Source organism: Mesoplodon mirus, assembly GCF_964341445.2.
Source record: "Mesoplodon mirus genome assembly, chromosome: 4".
NCBI lineage: Eukaryota > Metazoa > Chordata > Mammalia > Artiodactyla > Ziphiidae > Mesoplodon > Mesoplodon mirus.
In genome coordinates this window covers 25,539,443-25,558,512 of record NC_138979.1, presented here as the reverse complement: position 1 = coordinate 25,558,512, position 19,070 = coordinate 25,539,443, and the positions used below count along the sequence as shown (strand labels likewise).

The 19,070-nt window shown below is 46.4% G+C and overlaps 1 protein-coding gene across 2 annotated transcripts in view; it reads left to right on the top strand.

Annotated features, from left to right (window-relative positions):
* Nucleotides 1–151: 151 nt before the first annotated feature.
* FBH1 (F-box DNA helicase 1) overlaps nucleotides 152–19,070 on the top strand; it is a 46,105-nt gene continuing 27,186 nt past the window's right edge. The window contains exons 1-5 of one of the 2 annotated variants that reach the window (XM_082618045.1): nucleotides 152–273; nucleotides 10,890–11,045; nucleotides 13,362–13,945; nucleotides 18,242–18,372; nucleotides 18,479–18,614. In XM_082618045.1, the coding sequence (XP_082474171.1) occupies nucleotide 273; nucleotides 10,890–11,045; nucleotides 13,362–13,945; nucleotides 18,242–18,372; nucleotides 18,479–18,614 (1,008 nt within the window). In that variant the 5' untranslated portion in view covers nucleotides 152–272. Of the gene's footprint in view, nucleotides 294–10,889; nucleotides 11,046–13,361; nucleotides 13,946–18,241; nucleotides 18,373–18,478; nucleotides 18,615–19,070 lie in introns of both variants that reach the window. The other variant, XM_082618046.1, reaches the window with a different exon arrangement.

The window sequence follows — 19,070 nt, the reverse complement described above, 5'->3', positions numbered from 1 at the left end:
CTAGAGGTAGCCACCCCTTCTCCGAGTGCGCGTTTCGAATGGCCGCCAGAGAAGTCCGTAAGCTCGCCCCCTCCTCAAGCGCGTTCCAATTGGCCAGGGACGCATTCCGTCAGCGCCGGAGGCGGGCTCTTCCCTGGGCTGCGGCGGGGGAGGAGCTGGTGGAGGAAGTCTGCGGCCTTCTCGGGCTTACGCTGCCCGGGGGATGCTGGGACTGGGTGGCCGGGCGGCTCTGGCCCGGCGGCGGCGGTGGGACCCCCGGTGTGGAGCGCCATAGTGCGTGAGGCCGACGGCGTGTAAGGGGGCGCGGGCGGGCCCAGCCGTGTGGACGCTGAACCTTTGGGTTCCTCAGCGGGTCCCGCCTCAGGGGTCCGCGGGGGACTGGGGGCCGGGCGCGGGCGCAGAGGGGCGCGGGCCGGCGGTGAGGGGCGCGGCGGGGCGCGCGCGCGGGAGGCCGAGGCGCCCTGGGACGCGGGGGCGCGGCGCTGCTCGGCGGTGTGGGAGTCGCGGAGACGTGGCCTCCGCTGGGGGCAGCCAGCGTTTCCTTTCCTTCTGCTCTGCTGTTTTGACCTTGGGCGAGTCATTTTATGGTATCCTTTTGCCTCTTTCGTTTGCAGTCGCCCTCCCCCTAACCTGAAAATTAAGGTGATGTGGGAGGGGCTTGAGCGGGTGGAGGGTACTTGAGGTCTGAGCAAGCTGTGTGGGGTGACGGGAGACGTGAGGGTAGGTGTTGAGTTCTTTACCCGATTTTCCTGGATGCTCGTCATTTAACCCTCCTGGTGTTTTCAGTTCCTTTAGAGATAAAATGGGAGCAGCTGCTATTTGCCAGGCCTGGAGACAATTATGCTTTACATCTTGTATTGTACTCTGGTTTACAAAGCACTTTACATTATCTCATCCGCAAACAACCCTGAAAGGAAGGCATCATGACAGGTGGGGAAATTGAGGCCTAAAGAAGTTAGCGATTTTCCCACGGGAGTACAGCTAATAAAGACCTCTGGAAGGAAGGATGGTAGCCCCTGCTTGAGAGTCTGCTAGTGCTTGGCACTCTGCTCAAATACATTAAGGGAGATAAAACGAAAAAAGACCTCTAGTACGAAAACAAGCTCATTTTACTTGTGAGCGGATTGAATTTGGTTAACTGAGTGTAATATGGATAATCATCAGAGATAGAACCAGGTCCAATATCAGCTTTGCCAAAGTTATTGTCCCCTTGTATCTTGCCACTTCCAAACAAAAGGAAGGTGTAAAAGTGCTTTGAAGTGCATCCAGTTTTAGGACATGCCAAGCACTGGTCTTAGCGCAGCTCTTGGTGTTGGTGCAAGTGGAAGTTGAGGTATCTGGTAGTTTCACACTTTTTGTTGTTAATCCCCCTCCACATCCTCATTGCCAGTGACTCCACCTTCTCTTGCCTTAGGCCTCCAGCTTCCTTGCTTTTAAAAACAAAACGTTGGCACTATAGGACGATATTTTAAATTCAGATGATTGGTTATTTAACTGGTTATTTAATTGGTTTCCCACATGCAGTTCTGCCCCTCCTGTCTTCTTTAGGAACTTATTTTGGTCTGCGTCGCCCTTTAGATAACTAGAAGACAACGTATGTTAACCTGTCCACAGCCCCTGTGGTTCTCTGGAGCAAAAGTTTGGTGTAGAGGGGACATATCTTGACAGTAAGCTAATGGATGGAGCTACACTGGGGTCTTAAGGTTTCCCAGTTGGTCTGCTCATTCCTTTTTGTGCAGGTGTTTGGAATTTGTGGTGTGCTCTGTAGTGACTCATTTCACATGTGGCCTTCATTGGCATTGTGATTTGCTGCTTGGCTGTCCTCTTTCCTTTATCTTTTGTTGTGTTTCGTGGTTCCGGTGTCGTGATCATTTCACATGTTTTGTGACCTTTGAGTGTGTGAACACCAAACTTGGTATTGGACTTAGAACTCTAATTTCAGATTTGTTGTCATCATCTTTCTCTGCTTGTCACTCCCCTCTATCCTTCCTAGGCTGATTTTATTTGAAGATCGAATGTGAATTCTGTCTTTGCCCATCTGTCAGTGGAATCATCTGCTCTTAGAGCATCTCACCAAAGCGTCTTGAATCTTATGTCTCCAGTTGTCACTCACAGACGTTTTGAGGACAAGTCTCATATCTCAGAGTACCTCCTGGAGCTTAACCTGGCATGCTACAGATAATTTTAAAACAGAACAAACAGCCATTTTCAAAACTGAAAGCTTTCATTTTCCCTTCATTCCCGGAAGAAGTGATTAAAACGAAAACACGATTTCTCCTTTACTCTTTAACGTGGTTAATGATGTGATCATTGAACTCTGGCTAGAAATGTCAGTTACCTGTGTTGTTTTTTCTCTCCCAGTCTCACCAGTCCAAAAAAACTTGTTAGGCTTCACTTTCCCCTTCTCTGTATTTTTGCTGCTGCTGCCCTTAGGCCTTGACCACCTCTTGCCTTGGTTGGTAAAGTGACTTTCTGCCTTGTTTTCTTGACAGTCTGCATGTTTACTCATCCTCTGCCTGCCTCCAGAATTACCATTCTAATGTGTAAATTTGGTTGGTCATTGACCCTGCTTAGAAAAGTGAGATGATCCGCTGAATTGCCTACATGATAAAGTACAAATTCCTTGGCATTATATTTAAGGACATTTATCCTCTGTGTTTCCAAATTCTTTTCCATCCTTTTCCACAATCCATGAGCCTCTTGTTCTGATGAAACCCGGCTTCCCGGCACACCACTGCTGTGCTATTTCTCTGTGTTTCTGCACACCTTGTTTCTTTTGCCTTCCCCGATCCTACTCATCTTGCAAGGCTGAACTCTTCATAAAGTCTTTTTCATCCTTCCTAACTGGGCACTTTTCTTCATTTCATAAGTGCATTTGTGTAGCACTTATAGTGCATTATGTATAGTAATTTGTGTGTGTGTGTGTGTGTGTGTTTTTGTGGTACGCGGGCCTCTCACTGTTGTGGCCTCTCCCGTTGCGGAGCACAGGCTCCGGACGCGCAGGCTCAGCGGCCATGGCTCACGGGCCCAGCCGCTCCGCGGCATGTGGGATCCTCCTGGACCGGGGCACGAACCCGTGTCCCCTGCACCGGCAGGCGGACTCTCAACCACTGCGCCACCAGGGAGGCCCTGTGTGTGTTTTGAGAGCTGCCTTATGGACAGGCGACATCATTTGTTTTTGAATCCTCAGTGTCTCAAAGAGCATTTGACCCCAGAGATGCCAAGAGAGGAAGCCCTCATGGTGTTTATAATGAATCTGGGGAATCATAGATACTTAAAAGTGGTTGTGGGTTGAATTGACAGTAGAAAAAAGCCTTTCAAATCTATAAATTCTAGTCTGTAAGTAGTGGTTATTTTCTTGTATTTCCATTCTTTTCCTGTTCTTTCTTTTCCTTGCGAGAAACACGTAGAAAAGCTCTCGCCATCCTTGTTTGCTGTAATAAGTGAGTGCTGTTCCAAGGGAGGAGCAGGTGTTTGTGGGTGTGAGGGGACCTAAGTGAGGTTGGGCCTGCGAGCCTGGACCTTTGGGTTTGTAGGGAAGCGGGATGTAGTGCTGGCGGGGACCCAGCTCTGCACTGAGAGTGAGGACTTGCGTGTTGTGTTTCCTTTCTGCGTTTGCTGCTTATAGAGCTAATGGGGACAAAATATTTGGAAGTTTTCCCATTTTGAGTGTACAGTATTTTGTGATATTTTCCTTATGCTTGCCACTTTCTAAATACTTGCTATCTTTGGTTATGGTGTTCCACAGTGATTTCTAAAAAGGGACAGAGAAATTAAAGCTGAGGTTTTTAGAAGCTGCTTTGAATATTTCTGGATGTGGAAGAGAGAATATTACCTTCCGTAGAAAGAACTCTGGGCTTGAGGAGTCAGAAGACCTAAGTTCCATCACCTGAGCCCCAGTGTCATCTTGGCACAATTGCAGGATTGTGCAAGGATCAGATGAGAGTACGTGAAAGAACTTCCAAAAGCTGTGAAGCACGTTGGACCTATAACATAGTGTAGGATTTCAAAGCCAAATAAGACAACCTCATCTTCTTTAGAGGGAAGTGCCGTAGTTGTGCATTTGTTCTTTTAATGCATTCATTTCATTAATATTTATGGAGCAGTGAGTGTTGGGTGCTGGGGCCGAGTGCCTTGCTCCTCTCACCAGACTATAAAGCTTTCAGCCTAGGGGCAGAAGACATGTTAATACACACTTAAACAACGATTAAGAAGACGTTAATAAAACATACTATAGGGACTTTCCTGGTGGTGCAGTGGTTAAGGATCCGCCTGCCAATTCAGGGGACACGGGTTCGAGCCCTGCTCTGGGAAAATCCCATATGCCGCAGAGCAGCTAAGCCTGTGCGCCACAACTGCTGAGCCTGCGCTCTAGAGCCACAACTGCTGAAGCCTACGAGCCACAACTGCTGAAGCCTGCAGGCCTAGAACTCATGCTCCACAACAAGAGAAACCACCGTGATGAGAAGCCCGCACGCTGCAACGAAGAGTAGCCCCTGCTCGCCACAACTAGAGAAAGCCCGCGAGCAGCAATGAAGACCCAATGCAGCCAAATAAATTAATTAATTAGTTAAATAAATAAATTAAAAAAAACCATACTATAGTAATAGTAATTTGTATGTAAATGACTTATATTAAATATAGTTGTACAGATAATTGTTGCAGGTCTCTCAGAGACATACAGGGTGGTTTTATTACTACAGAGTGCTGCCTGGGTTGAATAAATACTTTCTGTCGCACTGGAGTTGGGGACCAACACCGTTCATGTTGCTCAGATTGGGCTCTTAGTTCTCTCAGGGCGCAGTTTGGCCTGTGAAGTACCTGCTTCTGGTAACGATGGGCCAGCCGTGGGCACCTCTGCTGTCTCACCAGAAAGAAGAGGGCGTCTGCTTGATCTGCACGGAGCCCCTCGGAGAAGGGCGGGAGGCTTGTGGGGAGCTAACAGGATGAGGTTGGGTTTCTCTAGATTAGCAAAACCACCCAGCTGGGTTCTTTTTTTTGTTTTTTGGGGGTTTTTTTTTTGCATTATGCGGGCCTCTCACTGCTGTGGCCTCTCCCGCCGCGGAGCACAGGCTCCGGACGCACAGGCCCAGCAGCCGTGGCTCATGGGCCTAGACGCTCCACGGCATGTGGGATCTTCCCGGACCAGGGCATGAACCCATGTCCCCTGCGTCAGCAGGCGGACTCTCAACCACTGCGCCGCCGGGGAAGCCCCCAGCTGGGTTCTTCCTACGAGCTGTTTCTCCAGTCAGGCACCTGTGCTGGTGAGTTATCTTGATTTTTTTTTTTAAGTGGTTTTTTAATAATTTTTCCTTCCAGGAATTGTAGGCACTTATTATCTTCAGCTTGTCCATTTAGGTCTGTAACCTGTAAATTTTGGAGGCCTTTTGTTTGTTTGTTTGTTTGTTTTAATTTAATTTATTTTTGGCTGTGTTGGGTCTTCGTTGCTGCGCACAGGCTTTTCTCTAGTTGTGGCAAGCGGGGGCTACTCTTCATTGTGGTGTGTGGGCTTCTTGCGGTGGCTTCTTTTGTTGCGGAGCACGGGCTCTAGGCACGCAGGCTTCAGTAGTTGTGGCATGTGGGCTCAGTAGTTGTGGCTTGCGGGCTCTAGAGTGCAGGCTCAGTAGTTGTGGCACACCGGCTTAGTTGCTCTGTGGCATTTGGGATCTTCCCGGACCAGGGATCAGACCCGTGTCCCCTGCACTGGCAGGCGGATTCTTAACCACTGTGCCACCAGGGAAGTCCTGCAGGCCTTTTGGTATAAATTATGATTAACAAAGGTAGGGGAAGAAGGGAAGTGACTTGGTGTCAATTTCAAATGAACCTGGAATGGTTAGGGTAGGTGTGACCGCAGTAACAAACAGATCCAAATGTGTAATGACCTCACAATCCAAGCGCATTTCTCAATCCCATAACAGCCTCGGGTGGTTGGAGAGAGAGAGAGAGAGTGAGAGTGTGTGTGTGTGTGTGTGTGTGCGCGTGTGCGCGCGAGCATTGTGCGGGAGGAGCGGTTATCTGAGGACCCAGGCTGCTGGAGGGTCTTCCTTTTCGAATGTGTGGCCTCTAAGATTCTCTAGGGTCACCTTTCCCTTCTCTGGATGGGAGCAGAGGACAGAGGAAGGAGCAGGAGAGGCTTTTTATGGGCCAGGCCTGGAAGAGGCACACATCCTTCTACGCACATTCTGTGGAGCCTCCAGCTACCAGCACGATGGGGAAGCGTGGACCAGCCATGTGCCAAGGAGGAAGGGGCCCGACCAGGAGCACTCCATTCTGCTTTGTGTGACTTGTTTTTTAAGTTGTCTTGCAATCAAGAAGATGACAAAATGAAGCTAGGCGGATTACAACAGAATTGAGTCATAGCACGTACTTCTCATTCAGTAAGCGTTGGAGTAACTGTTATTTGCACAATGTCGTGCTAAGTGCTTTGAGGAAGAAGCTGATGAGACATGTTCCCTGCCTTTTCAGGGCTGGTGGTCTCATACAGGTTTAGTGATGATCGTTCCAGGGGGGCTGAGGAGAGTCTAATCTCCAGCAGTGTGCCTGACTGGGGGCGGGGGTGGGCGGGACAGATCATCCTCAAGGTGAAGAGATCGGTGATTGGCAGAGGGCCGCACTCCAGGTGATTGCAACTTCAGAGTGAGATGCAAGGCTGGGACCTGCACCTGCGGTCCGGTGAGGCATCTCTCTGTGAGAGGACCATCACAGGAAAAGCAGCGTGGGAATGAGCAAAATTCTGTTTGACAAATGGTTTTCATACTTTCTCAGTGTTTTTCTATCGTTACATCTGAGGGATGTGACACATTTCTGTTAGTTACTGTGGTAGCGTCTCCAAGGGTACAGATACCCACTGTGGCCTCGAGATGATTCCGCTGGCCCTCTGGGGCCTCACGTAGTTTGGTTGTCATCTCCCTCCATCCCTTTAACGGTGCACGTTCCTCACCGACCACTTTAAGTTTGCTTCTTGAAGAAACGCGAGCAGCTTCTAATAATAAGTGCCCTTGGAGAGCGATGCAAAGGGCACCTGCTGCTCAGAGGATGGAGGAGCAACATGAAGTTTGGGGACTCAGGGAAGCAAGAAGTAGCATTTGAGCATCTTTATTTTGATAACGTTATATTTGAGCTGCTGGTTTAGAAGTATATTAACAAGAACAGAAGGTGGTTAGAATTTTACTGTAGTAATTTTAAATAACTTCACAAGAACATTGGTGTTGTTAAAATGTAGGCATCTTTTAGGAGACTCAGCATGGTGTGGTCCACGTGTAATTTTGAGCCACTGGGCTTTGTGAGCCTCTGCATGGGTGTTGCTAGGTACTTTCATCTGTCTTGTCTGGTTCAAACCACATGACCGTGGTGTGAACTCCGCATGGCAGCTTGTCAGGGTCCTCGTTGTGATAAGAAGGGAACCAAGGCTGTTAGGGAGGAGGTCTCCCGGCTCCGGATCCAAGTGCATCACACGGCCTTTGACTTAAGTGCCTTGTTAACTCCAGAGACAGGTGCGGGGGCCCCAGCTCCCCGTGCAGTGAGTCACAGCGCTTCATCTCTCAGAGACCTGAGAGGCAGAAAGAATAGTCTCGGTTTCTGACCTCTCACTGAAGTCAGAAAAGTAAGAACGTAAAAGTGCTGGCTCTGCCTCCCAGGTGAGCAGTCAGGGCTGCGGGGACCATTCCAGATGGACAGTGTAGGCGGCTGTGCTGGTACCCAGAGGCCAGATGGCCCAGTGTGGGCACCTCTGCCCCCAGCTGCTAGCCTTTGCTCTGTGATGGCTTCGTGCAGGACCGCTCTGGGCTGTACCAGGACTCTGGAAGCAGAACACTTCCTGCAGGTCTGTGCCAGCACCAAGGTCCTGGGTCATATGTATTTGAGGGTTTGATATTGTTAATCTTATTCGTTTGTGATTTTATCTATGGAACCTTCTTTAAATAAGATATTCTCTGTTGATAATTTTTCTAGACTGTCTCCAGTTTTAATTCTGGACACTGTATTTGCCAGCTTTGAAACAGTTGGGAATGTTTGAAGAGAAAGCAGAGATCAGTCTCATATCTGGGATCTACAGGGTTAGTGGGTTTATTGGCTGGAATTCTTCAGCTGCTCCTGTAGTTGACCCAAGTGTGTTTGGAGCACCTCAATTAGGGGCCAGGATTCGTCAGTATAGTCGTTCCAGGGTTTCTGCAGGGAATTCGTTCCAGGACCCCCTATGGCACCAAAATCCGAGAGGGCTCAGGTCCCTTAGAGTCCACCCTGTGGACAGGGACCTGTGGATCCCACATCTGCGGATTCAGCCCACCACAGGTCGTGTTGATGTTTTTCATCTGTGGTTGGTGGAACTCGCAGGTGCGGAACTCACAGATCCCAAGGGCCAGCTCTGTTCTGCAAGGCCCATTGTAGCTTCCTTATCTCTTCTGCCAGTCAGCCCAGAGGTCCCCTTTCAGACAAAATAGCAATTAGGTTGTTGGCTTTGTACTATGAAGGATTTTGAGCAGAAGAGGTAAACCTTCGTGTCTTATTTTTAAGAAGAATAATCAGACTTCAGGCTTTTTTTTTAATATGGAAAAATTTCAAATTTATTGTTTTAACATAGAAAAACTGCACATTCATTTTTTCTACCTCTGTAAGTATGAGGAATATGTTCAACAACAAAATAATTATAAAACCATTATAGTGGAGGGAATGTTTTCTGTTCATAATAAGTAATTAAGATATATGACTTGGCTTTTTTTTTTTTTTTTTTTTTTTTTTTGCTGCTTTGGGTCTTTGCCGCTGCGCGCCGGCTTTCCCTAGTTGCGGCGAGCAGGGGCTACTCTTCGTTGTGTTGCACGGGCTTCTCATTGCGGTGGCCTCTCCCGCTGCGGAGCACAGGCTCCAGGCGCGCGGGCTCAGTAGTTGTGGCACACGGGCTTAGTTGCTCCGCGGCATGTGGGATCTTCCCGGACCGGGGCTCGAACCCGTGTCCCCCACACCGGCAGGCGGACTCCCAACCACTGCGCCACCAAGAGAAGTCCCTTGGCTTTTTAAAAGGTATTTTCAGGGCTTCCCTGGTGGCGCAGTGGTTGAGAGTCCGCCTGCCGATGCAGGGGACACGGGTTCGTGCCCCGGTCCGGGAAGATCCCACGTGCTGCGGAGTGGCTGGGCCCGTGAGCCATGGCCGCTGAGCCTGTGCGTCTGGAGCCTGTGCTCCGCAACGGGAGAGGCCACAACAGTGAGAGGCCCGCGTACCGCAAAAAACAAAAAAAAGGTATTTTCAATAATACAGAATAGGCTGTAATTGGACTGCTGATATACTACATGTCTTGCCATTAGGTGACATCTTTATAATTTGAACGTTATTTCAATGTTTTATGCAAATCAGTCACATCTAAGCTTTGTTTAACACAATAAGCAGATGTGTATATTTGTGTAGGGTTTTATAGTTTAACAGTCTTTTGGAGTGTGTTTTCTCATTTAATCATTGTAATGCCCCTGAGTCTTAGAGAAGCTAAGTGACCAGGGGTCCTCCGGCCACTATGTGGCCAGCTGAGGGCTCACGCTCAGTTTTTTTCCTTTTAAGTCCACTATCTCCTCGCTATGCGACACTGCTTTTATCTGGCTGAGCATTTTTATTTTTATAAATTTATTTATTTATTTTTGGCTGCGTTGGGTCTTCGTTGCTGCATGCGGGCTTTTAGTTGCGGCGAGTGGAGGCCACTCTTTGTTGCGGTGCGCGGGCTTCTCATCGCGGTGGCTTCTCTTGTGGAGTGTGGGCTCCAGGCGCGTGGGCTTCAGTAGTTGTGCCTCGTGGGCTCCAGAGGACGGCCTCAGTAGTTGTGGCACACGGGCTCAGTAGTTGTGGCTCGCGGGCTCTGGAGTGCAGGGTCAGTAGTTGTGGCGCGTGGGCTTAGGTGTTCCGTGGCATGTGGGATCTTCCCGGACCAGGGATCAAAACCATCTCCCCTGCATTGGCAGGTGATCCTTAACCACTGCACCACCAGGGAAGTCCCTAAAGGGTCACTTTAATTCTCTTGTATCTGTTCTTGTCCTCTCTTTTTTTCTTAAGTGTAACTATTCTGTTTTACAGTAGTGTAACCGTTCTATTTAATGCCATAAGGAGGTAGTTAGATCTTACATGCGATAAAATGCAGAAATAGGAATGAAAAAATACCTGGCAGAAAAATGACTAATATAAACAAAAATATTTCAATACTCTCGAGACAGAATTCTAGGCACAGTCACTGCTGTACTGTTTTGCTGAGGGAGAATATGAAATTTCCTCCTCTGAAGATGCTGAAAAGTGGGCTCGATTCTCTTCTACTTGGGGGCCTTGCTCCTGTCCTCTTACATCAGTGCCCGATGTTGAGATGCTCTCGGGGTCGAGAGGGTGCACGGGGTGGGGTGGGGTGCATGGGGAGAGATGTACAGCAGGGGTGGGAAATCTACTGTGACTGTCCGCTTAGTGCCTTCTGCTTCTCAGACTTGGGGACGCTGGTGTATACAGGGGACGATGCATGAGTATTTTTTGAAAAGCTATAGCCAACTCTTAAAATATTTATGGTTATTATGATAGTATAAATGGCCTAGCTAAAGTCAAGGAAAAGTTGCCAGATCTCCATTTATCCATTAGTGGCAAATTCTTTTTGAATGAGCATTTCATGATCAGGGCTTCTACAAAGTATGATAGGTGGAAAAGAAGGTTATTTTAGGATCTTATTTTAGGATTCTCAAATCCTAAGGAAGAGATGGAAAGAAACTATAAAATGACTAAAAGGTGATGGGAATATGGGGAAGAGGGAAAGGGCTGGCTGGGGTGGCCCACAGCCACTGTATTCCTGAAAATTAAGGTTAATTTGCTGGCTAGCTTGTAGAATTGGTGATAACTAACAAGTGCCCCATTTCTTCTGCCTGTTGATACAAAACAGTGAGACGGTTTAAGCGGAAGCATCTTACAGCCGTCGACTGCCAACATCTGGCTCGGAGTCACTTGGCCGTGACCCAGCCCTTCGGTCAAAGATGGACAAACAGAGACCCGAACCACGGTCTCTATCCTAGACCTAGAACCAAAAGAGGGACTAGAGGTATGTCTTCCCCCAAAATACCTTGCGTTTCAGAATCTGTAGTGTGTGTGGCCTTTGAATGTCTCCTGGTATTTGTAAATACTGCTACTGTGATCTTGTGGTTCTGTTGCAATAGTTTGACACTTTTTCACTATTTGTGAGTTTTCTGTGAAAATTCCATCCTATCATAGTGGTTGGTAAAAGCCCCAGAAAAGCACGGCTGAATGAATTCCACCAGCTGGCTTAACTATAACGTGGTAGGGAACACGTCCCAGCATCACCACGATTCCATTCTGGAACCGTCGTGATTTCCTGACTCTTCAGCAGTCCTCTTTGTCCAGTCCATCACTAGGTCCACCGTATCACTCTTTTTCTCCCAAATATCCCCTCACTCAGTGCTTTTACGGCAGATTGTGCCCTCTGTCACCTCGTACCTGGGCTGCTGCAATAACCCTCTCCTTGCCTTCAGACTTTATTTTTTCCATATAGCTTGAATATCAAATAATGTTCCTGAATACCATTTTCTGTCATGTCAGTGCCACTCTCAAGAACCTCCAGTGTGGTATGTTCCCTGTTACTATTAGGGACTCAGGCTCAATCCCCTGACGTTATTACATGCAGGCTCTACTTCTGGCAGCTTGTTTTCCTTAGGACCCGCCTAGTGCCAAGTGAATTCCCACTTTCATTAATACCTGTTTGTATAATCCAGATTGTCTTATTTCCTTGTGATATATCTCATTTCAGAATCCAACTCGGATCTCACTAGTCATCTTCAATTCTTGTGATGTGATTGTAGTCTCTGTTTACCACTTTTTGGAACCACTGTAACCAATTGTATGAGGCAGTTTTAAACTCAGTGGTTATATAGTGTTTGATATTTTGTCTGTTTTGTGTGTATAAGTCAACTTCTCTGTGTTGTGAGTTCTTTACTGATAAAGACTTGTCACCATGTGTGTTTCAGTGTGGAGTCCTAGAACTGAGCAGGTGGTAGCTCTTCATAAATATTGGTGTAATTAACTCCACAATTAAGAAACATCACAATTTAACCCTGGCCTATTGACTTCAAAACTTGGGTTTCTATCACATTGCCCCAGAAGCAGTTATAATTTTTTTCTAACATAGAAAAAAGTAGTAAGTTTTATATCCTGTTAAAAGCTAAACGTGGGCCTCCCTGGTGGCGCAGTGGTTGAGAGTCCGCCTGCCGATGCAGGGGATACGGGTTCGTGCCCCGGTCTGGGAGGATCCCATATGCCGCGGAGCGGCTGGGCCCGTGAGCCATGGCCGCTGGGCCTGCGCATCCGGAGCCTGTGCTCCGCAACGGGAGAGGCCACAACAGTGAGAGGCCCGCATACAGCAAAAAGAAAAAAAAAAAAAAAAAAAAGCTAAACGTAGTTTCATTCCACTCTTTTTTTACTTTTAATTTTTAAAACTTTTAATTTATTTTATTATTTACTTTTAAAAAAATTTTATTGAAGTATAGTTGATCCACTCTTAATTTTTAAAGTGAAAATTCTGGCTATAGCCATTTCAGGAAGGTACCATATATTTTGTTGTATATTGATAAGGTGTTTAAATACTTCATTGGTATTTTACAGTAATTTATAGGAATTTAAAAATGCTGTGGTGATGTGTGAAACCACCAGTTGGATTCCTCTTGAGTGCCTGAAAAGTCTGTGAGGTCAGGGACTATATATACTGTTCTTTTATATGATTTACATACAGTTTATATTTGTTTCCAAATCATAGGTGCTTAGTAAATACCTATTGAATGAGTGTATAGAGTAGATTAGATACCACTAATAATAGGAAGAAAATTCTGATTTTTATATTTTAAATAATGTGTCAGTTTCACAGGAGGAAATAAAAATCAATTGAAAGGGTTTGAACTGTCAAATGAGAAGAGTGGGTTTTACTGTATCCTGATAATGTAAAGCATTTTCCTTTCTACTTATGCAAATTTAGATTATTTTTTTTTAATGGTAAGAACAAGCCAGGAGAGGTGAATCTTACAAGCAGATGTGTGAATGTGAGCAGTCATGTACTCCTGTCCGTTCAGGTATTCAGTTTGTATATATTGCAAAGTGTAATGTGGTCCTCACACCATCCAAAGACTGGTCTCTGTCTCTTTCCAAATATGTATCTGACTGTATGATAGAGCCCAATATAAATATTTTTTGGATTAAGCTATTTATATAATCAGTTGACCAATAAAATACATCCTTGTCTCTTTCCTCTATTAAAATAGATAATTGAAAATTAGTTTGTCTTATTTGGATCAACAAAGGGTCATCAGTCATTATTCATTTCTCGTTCACCTTGTTTGGGTTCTCTGTCCAGGTCGAGGATGCCCGGGATACAACCCTGAATTCTTCCTTGCTGGCCAGCAGCGGTGCACCAATGACATGGCCAAAAGCAATTCTGTGGGCCAGGACAGCTCTAAGGACTCGGAGGACGAGATGATTTTTGCTGCAGAAGGCCACTGCACCCTGCCTCAGGGAGGTGATGGAGCAGCACGGCCACGCTCGTCAGGGAAGCGGTCTCGGTCCTTCGAGGACGAGAGGAATCAAGCCACAGGGACCAGTCAGTGGGATGGGGTTTCTAGGAAGACCCCACGGCATCATCTGTCCCTGTCGTGCACACGGCCCAGGGAAGGCAGGCAGGAAGCAGAGGACGGTGTGTCGTGGTTCTCTGCGCAGCCTGGAGAATCCAGCCAGGGGGTGGAGGACATTGGTCCTGATCCTGTTCCTGACTCTTACTATGGGCTTCTTGGGACCTCGCCCTGCCAGGAACCCCAGAGCCACATCTGCAGCCTGCCCAGCGAGGTCCTGAGGCACATCTTTGCTTTCCTCCCCATGGAAGACCTCTACTGGAATCTGAGCTTGGTGTGCCACTTTTGGAGGGAGATAATCAGCGATCCACTGGTACGGAAAGCGCTCTTCGTTCTGTCATGTTTTCTCTAAAAGTCCATGGATTTACTTCACTTAATGCGTACTACTGACAATGGCGTTTCTTCAGAAATGTTGGTGTCCATTTGCCTCCAGAATCAAATCCTGATCTCCCGGAGGCAACTGGGACCTTTGTGTGTCCCACCTTATTATTCCAGGCTCATTGCTGACTTCATTCCAGTCCATCCCTGTATTCTGTCCACAACCAGTGATGTTCTGCTTCCCAACTGTGGACTGCACAGTACTTTGCTTATGTTGGTCTAATCTGCACCCCACTTCCCCCAGCCAACCGAAGGGGTCCCTCATAGCTCTGTTGCTGTCTTTCCTCTTCAAGGCTGCACTCTTAGACTAACGCTTTCCCATTCCATCCCATTGAAATCACTCTCTCACTCTCTTCCTTGTGCTACTATAGTGATTTATACCTCTGTTCAAGCTTATCATGTTCTGTTATGGTCTTAGAGAGCCTTCTTCCTCCCTTTAAATTATTAGCGCATTGCTAGAGGGCTGGCTGTCCTGTTTGTTTTTGCATTTGGCACTGTCTCACGATGTTCTGCATACAGTAGGTGATTAGTAAATGAGTGTTGCATTTAGTCACAAGAGTACCTTTTGAAGATGACACGGGGCAGCCTGTGATCTCAGGATTTCCTGATACCGTTATCCTGCGCCCTGCCCTTCCCTTTGTCGTGTCATACTTCTCAGGTTCAGGTCTCCAGTAAGCCTGAGGGCTGGGAGAATGTTCTGCTTAGCTTGTATGTCCCTTAGACCAGACATTGGGAATAAACCAGAGGTAGAGAGTTTAACTTATTCTTCAAATGCACTGAAGTTTAAAACCTTGGAGATGGAGGGTAAGGTGGATATATCAAAGCTTAGTACATTTCTCTTCCAAGCCCAAAAGATTTTGGAGGAAATTTCGTATAGCTCTTGCTCCATTCTTTGCCTGGGGTCTTGTCTCCTACTTTCTAAGAAATATCTTTCTGTTTTTATTTGTGAACTCTGTTTTGGTTCAGTATTTCTACCCATATAATTGAGATCTCTCTGATGTGAACTGGGGATAGATGAGGTTTCCCTCCATTCTGCTCGAGAAGATTTTGGGAAGATATCCCAGCTTATCCTTACCTCTTGATGTTTTTTTGTTTGTTTTTGTTTGTTTGTTTGTTTGTTTGCAGTACGAGGGCCTCTCACTGTTGTGGCCTCTCCCGTTGCGGAGCACAGGCTCTGGACGCGCAGGCTCAGCGGCCATGGCTCACGGGCCCAGCTGCTCCGTGGCATGTGGGATCTTCCCAGACTGGGGCACAAACCCGTGTCCCCTGTATTGGCAGGCGGACTCTCAACAACTGCGCCACCAGGGAAGCCCCCTCTTGATGTTTTTATCATCACCAGCAATGACTTGGTTATTTTCAGTGACCTTGTCACAGCTCTCATTTTCTTTTTATTTCTTGTAGTGTCTTTGTCTGGCTTTGGTATAAGGTTATGCTGGCCTCAGAATAAGTCTGGAAGTGCTCCCTCCTCTTCAGTTTTTTTGAAGAGTTTGAGGGGGATTGATGTTATTTCTTCTTTTAAATGTTCAGTAGAATTTTTCAGTGAAGCAGTCTGGTCCTGGACTCCAACTTTTGGGGAGGCTTTTGATTACCGATTCAGTCTCTTTACTCATTATTGGTCTGTTCAGATTTTCTGTTTCTTCATCATTCAGTCTTTGTAGGTTGTGTGTTCCGAGGAATTTATCCATTTCTTCTAGTATATCCAGTTGGTTGATCTGCAGTTGGTCATAGTATTCTTATAAGTCTTCTTATTTCTGTGACATGTAATGTTCCCCTCTCATTTCTGATTTCAGTTATTTGAATCTTCTCTTTTTTCCAAAATATATCTAAGGGTTGTAGATTTTGTTGATCTTGTAAAAAAAAAAAAAAAAAAGGAAAAAAAACAACTCTTAGTTTTATTGTTTTTTGTTTTGTTTTTTTTTTTTTGCGGTATACGGGCCTCTCACTGTTGTGGCCTCTCCCGTTGCGGAGCACAGGCTCCGGACGCGCAGGCTCAGCGGCCATGGCTCACGGGCCTAGCCACTCCATGGCATGTGGGATCTTCCTGGACCAGGGCACGAACCTGTGTCTCCTGCATCGGCAGGCGGTCTCTCAACCACTGCGCCACCAGGGAAGCCCTTATTGGGTTTTTTTTTCCTATTTTTCTATTCTCTATTTCATTTATCTCTGCTCTTTAGTCTTTATTATTTCCTCCCTCCTGCTAGCTTTGGGTTTAGTTTGTTCTTTTTATAGTTCCTTTAGGTGTAAAGTTAGGTTGTTGATTTGTGATCTTTCTTCATTTTTAAAAAATATTTTTAAAAAGTTATTTTATTTTTGGCTGTGTTGGGTCTTCATTGCTGCACGTGGGCTTTCTCTAGTTGTGGTGAGTGGGGACTACTCTTCGTTGTGGTGTGCGGGCTTCTCATTGTGGTGGCTTCTTTTGTTGCAGAGCATGGGCTCTAGGCACGTGAGCTCAGTAGTTGTGGCTTGCAGGCTCTAGAGCACAGGCTAAGTAGTTGTGACACATGGGCTTAGTTGCTCCGTGGCCTGTGGGATCTTCCTGGACCAGGGCTCAAACCTATGTCCCCTGCATTGGCAGGCGGATTCTTAACCACTGCACCACCAGGGAAATCCAGATCTTTCTTCTTCTTTAATGTAACGTTTTATAACTATCAACTTAACTTTTAGCCCTGCTTGCACTTCATTCCATATGTTTTGGTATGCTGTGTTTTTGTTTTCATTTGTCTCAAGGTATTTTCTAATTTCTTTGTGATTTCCTTTTTGACTCATTGGTTGTTTTAAGTGTGTTGTTTAATTTCTACATATTTGTGGGTTTTCCAGTTTTCTTTCTGCTACTGATTTCTAGTTCTGTAGTGATTGAAAAACATACTTGCTATAATTTCAGTCTTTTAAAATATGTTGAGACTTACTTGTTTTGTTTTCTTGTACATGATCTTTCCTGGAGAATGTTCTATGTATACTTGAGAAGATTGTATATTCTACTGTTGCTGGATGGAGTGTTCAGTATATGCCTTTTTGGTCCAGTATTGTTTGTTCTATCCATTCTTTTTTTTTTTTTTTTTTTTTTTTTTTTTTTTTTTTTTTTTTTTTTTGCGGTATGCGGGCCTCTCACTGTTGTGGCCTCCCCCGTTGCGGAGCACAGGCTCCGGATGCGCAGGCCCAGCGGCCATGGCTCACGGGCCCAGCCGCTCCGCGGCATATGGGATCCTCCCAGACCGGGGCACGAACCCGTATCCCCTGCATCGGCAGGCGGACTCTCAACCACTGCGCCACCAGGGAGGCCCTGTTCTATCCATTCTTGAAAGTGGAGTATAGAAGTCTCCTGTTATTATGTTGCTGTCTGTTTTTCTCTTCAATTCTGTCAGTGTTTCCTTCCTAGATTTAGGAGCTCTGATATTTGGTATGTGCATATTTATAATTGTTATATTTTCTTGGTGAATTGGCCCTTTTATCATCAAGTAATATTCTTTGTCTCTTCTAATAATTTTTTTTAAGTTATTTGTTTGGCTGCGTCGGGTCTTCATTGAGGCACGCGAGATCTTCATTGCAGCGCTCGCTGTGGAGCGCGGGCTCTTTGTTGTGGCACGCGGGCTTCTCTCTAGTTGTGGTGTGCAGGTTTTCTCTTCCCTAGTTGTGGCGTGCAAGTTTTCTCTTCTCTCGTTGTGGCGTGGGCTCCAGGGTGCGTGGGCTCTGTAGTTTGCAGCATGCAGGCTCTAGTTGAGGTGCGCGAGCTCAGTAGTTGTGGCACGTGGGCTTAGTTGCCCTGCGGCATGTGGGATCTTAGTTCCCCGGCCAGGGATCGAACCTGTGTCCCCTGCATTGGAATGCGGATTCTTCACCACTGGACCACCAGAGAAGTCCCTCTTCTAATAACTTTTGACTTAAAGTCTATTTTGTCTAATCTTAGTATAGCCACAACTCTCATGTTATTTAATCCTTGCTGAAGCTCTGACCCATTAGTGTCCCAACAGGGACAGGACACTATTTCAGATAGGGAAATTGAAGCACTAGCTCTTCCCAGATTCTGTAAGAAGTAAATGTTGGAACCAAAACCAAGAGCCCCCCCTTCTCCTACTTTCCAACGAAAATTTGTGTAATGTTTCTACCCTATTTGCCCAGCTTTTGAATTGTAGACTGTGATTGTTTTTCAAACAGTTATCCATATGTTTGTGGCCTGATGCGTTCTCTAATAGCCATTGCCTGCATGTTGTTTTGGATTTTTTAAACTGTCTAGTTCATTCCTTGGAAAAAGCTGTATCACCGATACCTGATGAATGAAGAGCAAGCTGTCAGCAAAGTGGACGGCATCCTCTCGAGCTATGGCGTAGAGAAGGAGTCAGACCTGTGTGTGCTGAACCTCATCCGGTGAGTCCCCGTTTCCTGGGAGGAAGTCGGTTTCCAAAGTCCTTTCCCAGAAATCAGCACTTACTGGATCACCTTTCCCATGGACGCTGCTGTGAATGTCTTACAGCTACACAGCCACCACTAAGTGCTCCCCGAGTGTGGACCCTGGACGGGCGTTGTGGAGTCTGAGGGATCACCTCCTCCTCCCCGAGGCAGAGGCCTGCGTGCGCCAACACCTCCCCGATCTCTACGCTGCCCCTGCCGTACGTGAAGAGGCTGCAGGGAGGGGAGGGTTGGGGAGGCGACACCTTTTCTCTTTGGAAGAAAGTGTATTGGTGATCAAGTTTGGTTGAAGGTTATTTTAGATTTATTTTCAAAATCTTCCTTCAGCCTTTGCTTTGAAGCCTTAATCTTGTCATTGGTCCCACAGAGAAATAAAAGGCTACATTGTTACAGATTCTTTAATTTGGAAGGAATTTTAAAAAGTATTTCATCCGATTTCCCATTCTTTTGAGCAGTTCCAACAGAGGATGGTCATCTAGCCTCTACACACTTTGATTAGTAAGGATTTCTTTACCAGGCAGCCCATTGTATTGTTGACACCTTGGGTTATTTGAAAGAACCAGAGAAAAGAAGGATTTTGTACTGACACACAGTGAGTTAATGAGAAGCTGGAAATAGTCTCCAGTTTCCTTTGTCTTGTGGCTTCTCATCTGGAT